The sequence below is a fragment of the Gallinula chloropus genome (genome assembly GCF_964237585.1).
Source record: "Gallinula chloropus genome assembly, chromosome: 2".
In the NCBI taxonomy this organism is placed as follows: domain Eukaryota; kingdom Metazoa; phylum Chordata; class Aves; order Gruiformes; family Rallidae; genus Gallinula; species Gallinula chloropus.
Window position 1 is genome coordinate 50,570,789 of NC_140086.1, and position 12,081 is coordinate 50,582,869.

Genomic DNA, 12,081 nt, shown 5'->3' on the forward strand with positions numbered 1-12,081 from the left:
ACTCACGTATACAGCCATCAGGAGCTCTTGCTGGAACACCGTAAGGACGGTAGTAACCTTTTGCACACTTCTCACAGTTAATACCAGCTGTGTTATGCTGTGCAGAATAAAACAAAAGGAGAATACCAGATGAAAAGGGGAAGTTGGAAGAAACAATAACATCCTTTGCACTGTCTCTATATACAACTGAAAAAGGATCAGCACAGGAAAAAATGGATTATGGCTGCAGTACAGACAGCATTCATTATTCGCTGTTTTTTAACCACCTGTTCTCTACAGATTTCTGAATCATGGTATTCTCACATAAAGCAGTTGAATCTTAGCTTTAAAGTGTTATAAAAAAGCTATTTAAAAAAAAATCCAGAGGAAAAATCCTTGTTTCTCTATCACATGATATTTATCTCTTTTTATGCTGCCTTTTTATCGTATTGTATACATCATTCAGACAACAGCATCATTTTTTCCTCATACAATATATTATCTTTTTATAGTAGCCAATGCCTAAAATCAGCAACACTGAAATATAACAAAACCTGATCAGTCAGGTCAGCACAAAGCATCTTCCATTAAAAAAAGGATATGTCTCTGTAAACTTTGTTTTAAGCACACAGAAAAAATATCACAAATAACTTGAACCACAGGCAACGTGTAACTGCACTGGGAAAGGAGTTCATGCTTCACCTCATGCAGCAAAGCTCTTTCCTGTAGTGTGGCAGTAGGAATGTGCAGAGGTGGTGTTCACCAATTGAGTTAATCCTATCATGAGGCATTCTGTTGGGCTCCCCAGCAGGGAACTGGATGCAGGAGAGGAAGCTTCGCCCTAAAGCAACCAAAGCAGCTGCCCCAGCTCCCACTTGCTGTTTAGTTCCTCCTCGGGGAGTGTTGCAATTCAGAGCTGAGCAAGGACTCAGCATTTAATGGAGAGACTGCTGGGGCAGCTGGTGAGCAGGGCACTCAGGATGCTGCTGGGGCTGCTGCTCACTGTTGCTGCTCTCAGTTTGAGCAGTAGTTTTGGGTTCTGCCTCCAGATCTTCTAAGAATCTCCACTAGCATCTTCAGATCTGAGCTACCCCTGACACTAGATGAGGGAGGGTGATGCTCACATTGCACAGCTGATGGAGACACCAGGGTTGTTGCAGCACTTAGCATGGTAGGGGCACAGAGCGGGTCCGGCATCTCCCTCAAAACTGTGTAGGACCACTTGGAGATTGCACAGTGATGGTTTCAACACAATGCAGGGTACATTCTTTGGAGACTATAGGTGCTGATGCCCATGGTAGATTGGAAATCTCACCCCAGACAGAGGCCCAGGAGGGAGGTGCCACTGTCCGGGTCTAGGTCTCTCCCTGAGGCTGTGTGAGGTGATGAACCTGTACAGAACTTGTGGCAGAGGAAAGACCAATGCAGCTGATAATGCAGTATGTGTCTGTTACAGATCACCCGAACAAGAAGTCAGATGAAGACTTATTTAAGCAACTAGAGAAAGCTTTGGTATTCTTGGATAACTTTAACCAGCCCAATATCTGGCAGAACAGCAATGCAGTTGGGTGCAAGCAATCCAGAAGTTATTTCAAAAGTATCAAAGACAGTTCCTGGATGCAGTGTTCATGAAGCAGTTAGGAGAGATGTTCAAGATGACACTCACAAATAAGGAAGACCTGGTAGAAGATGTGAAAGGTGAGAGCAGCTTTGGCTGCAGCAAACACGAGACCACGGATTTTAAGGTCCTGAGATAAGTAAGCAAGACAGACAGCAGAATCACAATCCTGGGCTTCAGAAAAGTTGATTTGGGCTTGTTCAGATATCTGCTTGGCAAGATCCTGGGTGAAACTCTCCTGGAGGAGAAAGGGGACCTACCTGATTTTCATAGATAGCATCCCTAGCACAAGAAGAGTTCTTTCTGATGTGCAGAAAGTCAAACGAGTATGGCAAAAGGCCAGTACAGATAAATACAGAGCTGATTGATCTCAGACTCAAAAAGAAAGCACATAGGAAGTGGAAGCAGGAACATGCTACTTGGTGGCAATACAAAGACACTGCCAACACACATAGGAGTGTAATTAGGAAAGTCAAAGCTTAGCTGGAGTTAGAACTAGCAAGGGAGGTAAGTGCAAAAATAAAGGTTTCTGGGAGTACATCATCAGCAAAAGAAAAGCTAAAGGGAGTAGAAGACCATTGCTCAGTGGGGAAGGAGATCCAAAGAACAAATAATTTTAGAAGCCATGTCTAAACACACGACAGACAGGAAGATGATGATGCATATTTAACATAGATTTACCTAGGTCAAATTATGACAATCAACCTTATTACTCTCTGTAGCAAAATGACTGCTGCTGTGGGCAAAGCCACCGAGATGGTGACAGACTGAAGCACAGGACATCCAAGAAGAGGCTGAGACAGCTGGATCTCTTCAGCATTAAGAAGACAAGGGAGAACTTATTGCTACCTACAACTACCAGATCAGAGGATACAGAGGGAACTGAGCCAGACCCTTGTAAGAGATGCACAGTAATGGGATGAGAAGCAACAGGCACAGGTTGGAACATGGAAAATTCCATGTTAGATACTGGGGAAAAAAAATGTCATGAAGGTGGTCAAACACTGAAACAAATTGCTGTGAGTGGTTTAGCGTCTGTGTCCTTGGAGGTGTTCAAGGCTTGACTGCAACCATCCCAGAGCAACCTGATCTAATTAGACCTGCTTTGAGTAGGGGGCTGGAACACGTGATTTCCAGAGCGCCCTTATTATCAGACTCTAAAGAAACGATATCTGTCTTTGTATGCAACATTTCAATTTTATCACTTCTTTGTTCAGGCCTCCTTTCCTAACACTTCTTTTCCCTGACACAAACAGAACAAGTAAATTAAAATCCATGTGCTTTATCCATGGAAAAAACAAATGCTAAAATTAGATTTATGGTAAACTCATTTAATCCAGTGTAACTTCCACAAAAGTAGGTTACAAACTATTAATATCAGTTATATAACCAGGATTTACAGATTAAGATTAATTTTGCTCTTTTCAATCCTGGAAGAAATATAAAAGAAAAGTTCCTTCATGAACAAAGAGCTGACAGGAAGGACCGATATGATAAATCTTACCAGACTGCATGAACAAAGTTCTGCACAGAAATGTCAGCTGGAAGACATTTTTTTACTCATGCTAGCAAAAATAACTCTACTCTTTTCTGACTGCCTTTTGGTCAACATCTGATTATATTGTGTCAGTAAGATAGAAAACATGCCCTATAAATGTTATTTGATATTTCCTTTTTGTTGTTGTTGCTTAAAGACAGCTATATTTTTAAATGTACAGCATGGTAATACATAAAGCAGGATGCACAGGTTTCATAAGAATGTAAGCTCAAAGATAATTTTCCCTCTGAATTACATTCTGATCACCTGCTTGCCATCATACTCAGATTACTTGACAACAAAAGGAAGACAGACTTCCAAGTAAGTCTGGGTGCATTTAACCCCAAGATCACTGAACCAATGAGTAATTTAGATTGTAAGAAACCTCAGAAGGTTAACTCAAAGCAGAGCTAAGTCCAAGATTAGACCAAGTTGATCAGAGTCTTGTATGATCTTCCCTGATAGCAATTAGCCAGAGTAGAACAAAAGTAGTCAGGATGAGGGACATCCTTTCTCTTTCCAAGAACACTCTATTCATTAAGGACAGAGCATAAAGTTTCTGACTCCAAATTTACATCTGTTTACTCAAGCCAACCAAGCCTCTAAGAGTGTTAAGGGACTGGAGCACATGACATGTAAGGAGAAACTGAGGAAGTGGCCTTGATTGGCTTGGAGAAGGGATGTTGGAGGGGGGCAGAGGTGTCTAGAAGCAGTTTTGCTCTACCTAAGAAGACAGAGACACTTTTTCTCAGGCATGCATAGCAAAAGGACAAAAGCCAACTGTCACAACTTGCAATTGGGGAAATGTCTACTGAACAGTAGCAAAAATCTCTTTACCACCACAACAGTGATTAAGTGCTGTAAAAGAGTGTGTGCAGCCTCCAAGCTCAAGAGATTTTCAGAAGTGGACATTTCACAGTGCAACCTGATACAACTTTGCATCTAGCCTTGGTTTTTGTTGAGCACCAGTCTGAATGACTCCCAGAGGTTCCTTCAATGATTCTGCACTTTTTCAATATCTATAAAGTTCTTTCTTGGTATAGTCTATGCCCTCCTTTACTCCTGCTGATGGAGAGACCATTTGTTGTAAGGAACCAGCTGGACTGCACCGGAATTTCATTTGGTTAATTTTACTTCCTTCTGTTAAGCAGGGAAATGGCAGAGTTTGTAATAACAGGAAAGGGAATTTTTGTAGTTCGTTTAGTTGTTGCACTGTCTGTATTTGAGTCACACAGGACTGGGCATAAATACAATTTACATGTGTCTTTTATGCATTAACAAGCAATGTTGTACAATGTAAATTATTTTCAGACACCTTTTTCCCTGCTTTGAGTGCAAGTAACAGCCCCAGAAAAATGGAGCTATCTAGACTAGTCAGACTCCAAACCATTGGAGTGGGCACTGTCCCACTCCAATAGCCCTTCTTCAAACGTCATTTATTTAAACTGACCAAAACTACCTTCTTACCTGGCAGTCAATGCAGACTCCTCCACCTTCATAATGCCCATGGATGTTTAAGCTTTCTCGACGCTGATCAACCTCAGCATCATAGTAGCAATCAGTGGCATGTCCATGGCAATTGCAGGCTGAAAAAGTAATACTCCACATCAGCTTTTGTTATAATGCAGTTATAACTACACTCAGCAATGTAGCAGAGCTGAAAAAGCAGATTTGGGTTTTTTTTATGTATACATACACTCAGTCATATTGGAGGATGCTCAAATAAACCTATTTCCCTAATAACAACTGGATTTTCACACCAAAAACATGCCAAGATCATCTAGACATGAGGAGAACTTACACTGCTAGGATTATTAGAGAAGGCAAGGGTTGTACCATCTCAAAACAATATATTTATGCATAAATGCAGAACTAGGAAACTCCAGAGGAATGGTCTCAGCAGTTTTTAAAAATTACAAAACCATGTTCAAATGTTTATTCTATTTTTCCATGTCTAAAAATACATCTGGGTTGAAACTGTGTGTACTAAGCCATTATTTAAAATAAATAATTGCAGAGAAGATATACACATTTGAATAAAAATACCTACAGCAAAGAACTCTCATACTGAGTGGTAAAGAGAGTTATACCAGCAAACTTGACTGTATATTTTCCTAGCTGCTGTCTTCTGAATGGAGAGGTTTTAAGTACAAGTTCATTCATTAAGTACAACTTCAATATTATTATTATTATACATAAAATAATTAGGAGACTGAAATAATTCTTTTCTCCAGTGTCTGGTTGCTTATAGTTCCAACTGCGACACATTTGACTTTGGGTGGTTTGTGCCTTCCCTTTATTTTTCCCTTCTCTTAAGCCAGATAAAGGTAACAACTGAAATCAAAGTGGCTCTGACTCCATCTCTACATACATGTTCTGTTATACTTTTCACTCTTCTAAGAGATGTTAATATACTGCACTGCTCAGTAGAGACTGAGAGAGAGATACTTGTGAGGCTTTGCATGCAGGCACGTCGGCCTCACATATGGCTCAGTCTAGGAAGCTCACCAGTTAAAAACATCTTGAGATGTATCCATTGATATATCCACTTATGGCCTTATATGTGCATCAGCTGGCTTCACTAATCTCCTTACACTGACATGAGAGATCCAGACCCCAAAAAGCCTTTGCTGTTTTACCTTTGGCAAAAAGGTCTAGCAATATAAATCTCAGAGTCAGCCCAAAGACAGAAGAGAGGTAACCTGAAATACACCCCCACATTTTGAAGAGTTCCTGAAAATATAGTTTGAGTAAAAGGTGAAAAAAATTTATGGATTTACCAAGAAAATAATTTATCTAATTTCTTAGAAATCAGTTATGTGTATCTCATAATTTTCCCATCTTAGTTAAAACAGATCTCTTCTCATTGGTCATGTAAAGCTTCGCCCGCCTTCACTGAAATCTTCCCGAACTATAATATAAATCTGAGTAGGAACCAACCATAGTAGCAGGCAAACAGAATAAATCAGAGGGCAGGACTGCACCTTTGTGACAAATTCATCCTATGGCTTTTTTTTTTTATTCTGATCCAATCTTCTCTTGCTGGAGAGGAACAGCAGGAATTTTTTTGAAAGATTGCAGGAAGCAAAAAAGGCTTCCCCAAGCATCTGGATGCTAGGTGAGCTTTTAATTACAGGGGAAATCATTCCAGGAAATTCCTGACATTTTGACTTTATAAATTCTTGATGTTTAGGGAAATCTTTCTTTCACCTGGACTAGGGGATAAGATACTCTGGAAGGCTTCTCAAAACAGAACCTAAAGGCCTTGGCCCTACCTGCTTCATGATGAGGGAAGTGTATGGGAAGTAATCCTTAAAAACTCTATTCCAAGTACCTGGCAAAACTGGGAGCACAACTGCTTCTCCATGTCTTGCTATATGATCAAACAGACAAGAGAAAGGAAACTGGATCATTCCCTGTATCTCTTTGACATCTTTACAGCTGAACAGCTTTAGACAAGGAAATCTTCTCTTGAAAATACCAAGAAAACAGCTGAGGTGGTGGCCTATCACCAGGTTCCCTTATAGTCTGCTGACAGGACCAGACAGGTTGAGACTGAGTTCCCTGGCCAGACTGTGCTAGCCTGTGGGGATCTTTTGGGGGTTTATTCAAATAGTTCTTCGAGAAAATAAAACATTACACAAATGAGATGCTGGTTCAAGATACTAAGTCAGAAAAGGAAAGAAGAGAACATTAATATATATATATTTACAATGTTTACAATGTAAATAAAATCTCCTTGCCTCTAGGGCCAAACCGTCTGTGAGCTACACCACCCAAGTATGTCTTCTAATAGCAATGGGAAATTCCTTGGTCTGATTGCAGTAAGAGCATTTTCTCTCATAGGGGAATAAAAAAAATCTTTCTACATCACCAGGCATCTTACCACTTTGGGCCATATGCTGACCCATACAGTACTGAGAAACTCATAGCAAGAGGTTGGGCTTATCCATACAAGCTCCCACCAACCTATTTCAATCAGGTTTGCTCAAGAGACCTCAGGCTTCTGGGGGGCTTAATGAGGTTGCTTTAATCCCTTCACTACTGGCTGCCAGGAAAAGAGGTCTGCACCTGCCAAACACTTTCAACAAATCACCTCAAACTGCTAGGAGCAATCCATACTAAAAGGGTAATTTTTTTTTAGAGATAGTTAGAAGCAAAGTCGTTTTGGCTCAGAAACTTGTAGATGATAATAAGCTTCTATAAGCTTTCTTTTAAAATCATGACATTATTTATGCTCTTTGTCTATCTCTCGGCAGAAAACATTTTCCTTTCAAGGAGTTTAAGAATTTAAGTGAGGTTTCAAATTGTGTCCCAACATGCCCATCTCCTATCAAACATTTTAATCATTTTCCCCCAGCTCCCACCCAACACTCAGTCTTATACTGCAGTTTTGATTAAACGAGCCATCTCTTTATTTCTTAAACTAATTATACAGGTACATCTCTTTGGTTTTCAATTAAGATTCCCCTGTTAACGGTTTGTACCCACTGGCTACACTACTCTCAGGAATGGCAGATGAGTTAAAAAAAATAGGCACAAAGGAAACTGCAGGCTGCCAACACATGTGGTCAGAAGGGGACATCCGCAGAGATGGGAACACTGTCAGTACCACACTCACTGGTTTCTGGCCAGAAAGATGCAGAACACCCAGGTGTGACAGTATGCACCCCTCCATCAAAAGGGGGTCTGTGCTGTCATTTTCTTTAACAAAAGAATGAAACACAGGGGAGGAAGGAGAGAGGTCAATCATAGAGTATGTTAGATTAGAAGGGACCTTTAAAAGGTCATCTAGTCCAATCCTCCTGCATGAAGTAGGGACACCCTTAACTACATCAGATTGCTCAGAGCTTCATCGAGCCTGACCTTGAATGTCTCCAGGGATGGGGCCTCCACCACCTCTCCAGGCAACCTGTGCCAGTGACTTACCACCCTCATAGTAAAGACCTTCTGCCTAATGTCTAATCTAAACCTACCCTGCTCTAGTTTAAAATCATTGCCCCTCATCCTATCACTACATGCCCTTGCAAACAGTCCCTCTCCAGCTTTTCTGTGGGTCCCTTAAGGTACTGGAAGGCTGCTATTGGGTCTCTGTGGTGTATTGAAAGTAAAGAAAATAGGTGTTAGAACATGCAGTGTGCTAGTTCCACTAGCACAGAATACAATTATATTTGCTAGTGGTTCTTCTGTGAACACATGTGCTATGGCTACACTTACAGTCATACAATGGTTCACTTGTCAACGTTCCTCAATTTAATCTAGCATCTTTTAGGCTACTCACGTTCACACAGATTTGTGCTCCCAGCTGTTGCAGGTTGCCACTGTTTCTGATTATATCCGGGGCAGCAACGATCACAGGTTTTCCCACAAGTGTTATGCTGACATTCACACTGAAACCTACAGAAATGAAAGCCTCTTATTCTACTGAAGCTGGATTTAAACTTTTTTTATTCATTTTATTTCCATCAAAGACACATATAGTGTGAAAAGGACTCAGGTGTAAAGAGGTCAATCAGTAATACCAGAATACTTTGGAACTTTCCTTAAAGTCTTCATGATTGATCACTTTAATCATGGGATTGTGAGTTTATAAACACAAATTACTTATACGGAACATTTTTAATTGGATTCAGTAGACTGGATTATGAAACTTTACTCTAGAATATTAAATCAAGATGATATATAACAGTTTGGGCTGTGTCCTATTTTAGCTTTATTCTAAGGCTCAAGCTAGTTGACCTACAGTAAACCAAGATATTTATCACCTTTATATGCACGCCTTCGTCATTTTTTCATTATGTTTTGTTTACAATAATTTTATTAGTGTTTTTAATAAATCAACATCATAACTTCTTTTTGTTATTGTTAAAATAGTGCACACTATTCATCAGGAAAACGAAGTTCATATTTATTTTGCTTTAGCTGAGTAGCCTACTTAGAGGGCAGGCTGTCTTGGTGACTAGGGCTAGGTCTTGGTATTATGCATAGTAACTAAATCCCAGTAGGAACAAAGAGACCTTGAGACTGGTGAGGCCTTTTCCAGAGTTCCTCTCTTATCTGTGTAGTCTAATAACCAAGGGACAATGCAGTTTTCAATCCTAACCATCCTATTCCTGTAGATTTTACATCTTCTGTACTTCCTTTTCTCTAGATTAGACATCTGGAAATGAGGCCCATATGTGCCCACTTACTCTTCATTAAAACACAACTGAAAATACTACATTGTTCTGATAAAAAAGTGTTTTGATCTCATCATGGGCAAGTGCAACAGCAGGTTTAAACCAGGTATTTAAAATATGTCTCAGAGAGCCTAATTATTCAGTCACTTCCCCATAGCAGATAAGCCAAGGGGCCTGACTTAACTTCCTTGTGAAATCAACATGGAGATCATAAACCTCAGTGGGAAAGGGAATTTCACAGGAAAAGGGAATACTTTGTTCAATTTCTGGTTTTACTTTTTCTAGTAATGATTGAAAGTCATTGAAAGTCACTCTTGGCTGAGCTTGTTTATAATGCACAGTATCTCCAGGAAGTTCACTAACTTTGTTCTTCAGTCAGATTTCTAATTCCTGCTGTTGGAAGGTGATATTAACCCATGTTTTCCAAAAAGATCTGCAGGTTCCTAAAAAAGTATTAAATCTCTCAAACTCTTATTTCGATTAAAAATAAAAATCTAACTAGAATTTTGTATTGTTATATTTCACATAAAATAGCTCTTGACATATTTTCTTGTCAATCATTAGCAGAGTCATTATGTTTTTCAAATATAATTAAAAATCCCTGTAAGACTGTATCATTCTATAATTAAAAAATGTAATTTAAAAACATTCTTAGTTTTGGGGGTTGTTTCATATTGAATTAACATTATTCTCAATTTACTTACTGGTATTGGTTTTCAGCACTCTTTGCATTACAAACTTCAGCATGGCCATGGCAAACACATCGACCACCAATACTGATGTCCTTTATACTGTAGTAATACTATGGAACAAGCACAAGAAATACGTGTAGAACTTTCCTTACTTCTATTACAGCAGAAATATCAACACCAGATCATTAAGTGCTGCTTATCAGAATTTTGAAGGCAGGACTTCAACAAAGACCACAGTCAGGTAGCCAATGGCCAAACCACTGTCCTGATGAGGCCATGCCTGGAGAGTTGTGCACAGTTCTGAGCTGCTCAGTACAAGAGAAACACAAGCATACTGAAGAAAGTCCAGCAAAGGGTCCCAAAGATAATGAGGGACTGGAGCATCTCACCTGTGAGGGAAGGCTGAGAGAGCTAGGATCACTCAGCCTGGAAAAGAGAAGGCTCAGGGGAAAACTTGTCAATATCTATAAATACTTGAAGGGATGGTGCAAAGAGGATGATGCCAGGCTCTTCTCAGTGGTGCCCTGTGACAGGCCCAGAGGCAATGGACACAAACTGAAGCACAGGAGGTTCCCTCTGAACAGCAGGAAACACTTTTGAGGGTGACTGAGCACTGGCACAGGTTGTCCAGGGAGTTTGTGGAGACTCTGTCCTTGGGAATACTCAAAAAACATCTGCATGTGGTCCTGGGCAACTGAGACTAGGTGGCCCTGCTTAAGCAGAAGGGGTTGGACCAGAGGACCTCCAGAGATCCCTTCTAAGCCCAACCAGTCTGTGATTCATTTTGGGTGCATATGCAATCCTTGCTTTTATGTAGGTGAAGTTGGCTGGCACAGATAAGACGCTTCCCCAAGGTAGAGTTTTTTTCCAACTAGCTCTCTTTGATCCAGGCAGGTGAAGAACAGTAGGTGGGATATACAGACTTGTATAAGTTGCCTTCTGAACTACCTCTCTTCAAACACAAACATTCATTTCTAACTGTGCATACCATTTTCCTACTATTAAGTAAAACTTTCAAGGAAAAACTTTCAAGTAAAACTTTCAGTGTTATGAAGACAGCTAGAAATGATCACTGTGACTCTTGCCAACATACTTGACAGATAAGTTTTTGATATAAGAGTCTTAACAACCCAGTCTGTAGTTCCATACAGCTTTGCAGAGTTACGCTTTACTAAACTGGTCAGTAGTAAGTCAGTCAAATTAGTAATAGGACAAAACAATTAATAGGCTAAACTGCCATGCTTTAGACATAAACCATTAACAGAGGAAGCCAGGCAGTTACTTGGATAGGAGAGCAGAACTCGTCTGTTTTTCATCTGTTTCTATAGTAAGTTTAGCACAAAGATTTTTCTTAAGAATATTAACTCTTTCCTAGATTTGGAAGGTCTCTACAATGAAAACTCGTGCTCTCTTTTAACAATTTAGTAAAACACTCAACATATTATTCATCTACCCTACATCCCATGGCTATGATAACATCAGAAGTTTCTTACACTAAAGCTGTGCTGCTTGCCAAGTAAACTAAATACAGCATTTACATCTGCCTGTGAGCAACATCTTAAAATTTACTTAGGACAGTAAAGATACTTAATGGAAGTGTTATCAAATAACTGGAACAGTTTTATGTTTTTCATTACAGAAACCCTCACATGTGCAGTGCCTCACCCCAGAGTTTCCTCCAATTGTTACCAAATCTTCATTTTAAATGAAAAAGTTAAAAATAATAATACAATATGAAGTCTGCAATCTCTCTAGAGTATATGAATTTCTATGCAGTGTTCCCTTGAGGGAGCAGAATTTTCTTACATTTCCCCACTGAATGGGAGTGGGACTTTGGATTTCAAGCTTTTGGATAGCCCGAACTGCACTGAAAACACCTAAGCAGCTCAAAAATTTTGTTAGATAATAGAAACTTTTGAGTATACCCTTTGATTGCTCCTGCTTCAGAAACTCAGGTACTGTTTCCTGAAAATCTTTATTAGAATAAAAAAGGGAAAGTAGTGTCAAAAAAAAGCTGAAGAGTTCAAGTTCCTCAGCTCTGCATAAGATAGTTTAGAGAACTGGCTTCTTATAGCT

The 12,081-nt window shown here is 39.7% G+C and overlaps 1 protein-coding gene across 1 annotated transcript in view; it reads right to left on the bottom strand.

Annotated features, from left to right (window-relative positions):
• Positions 1-12,081, bottom strand: part of LAMA3 (laminin subunit alpha 3) — a gene marked incomplete at its 5' end in the record, with an annotated part of 119,417 nt that overhangs the window by 85,685 nt on the left and 21,651 nt on the right. The window contains 4 exons of the mRNA XM_084260250.1: positions 7-97; positions 4,602-4,720; positions 8,416-8,531; positions 10,018-10,115. Coding sequence (XP_084116376.1) covers positions 7-97; positions 4,602-4,720; positions 8,416-8,531; positions 10,018-10,115 — 424 coding nt within the window. The remainder of the gene's footprint in view (positions 1-6; positions 98-4,601; positions 4,721-8,415; positions 8,532-10,017; positions 10,116-12,081) is intronic.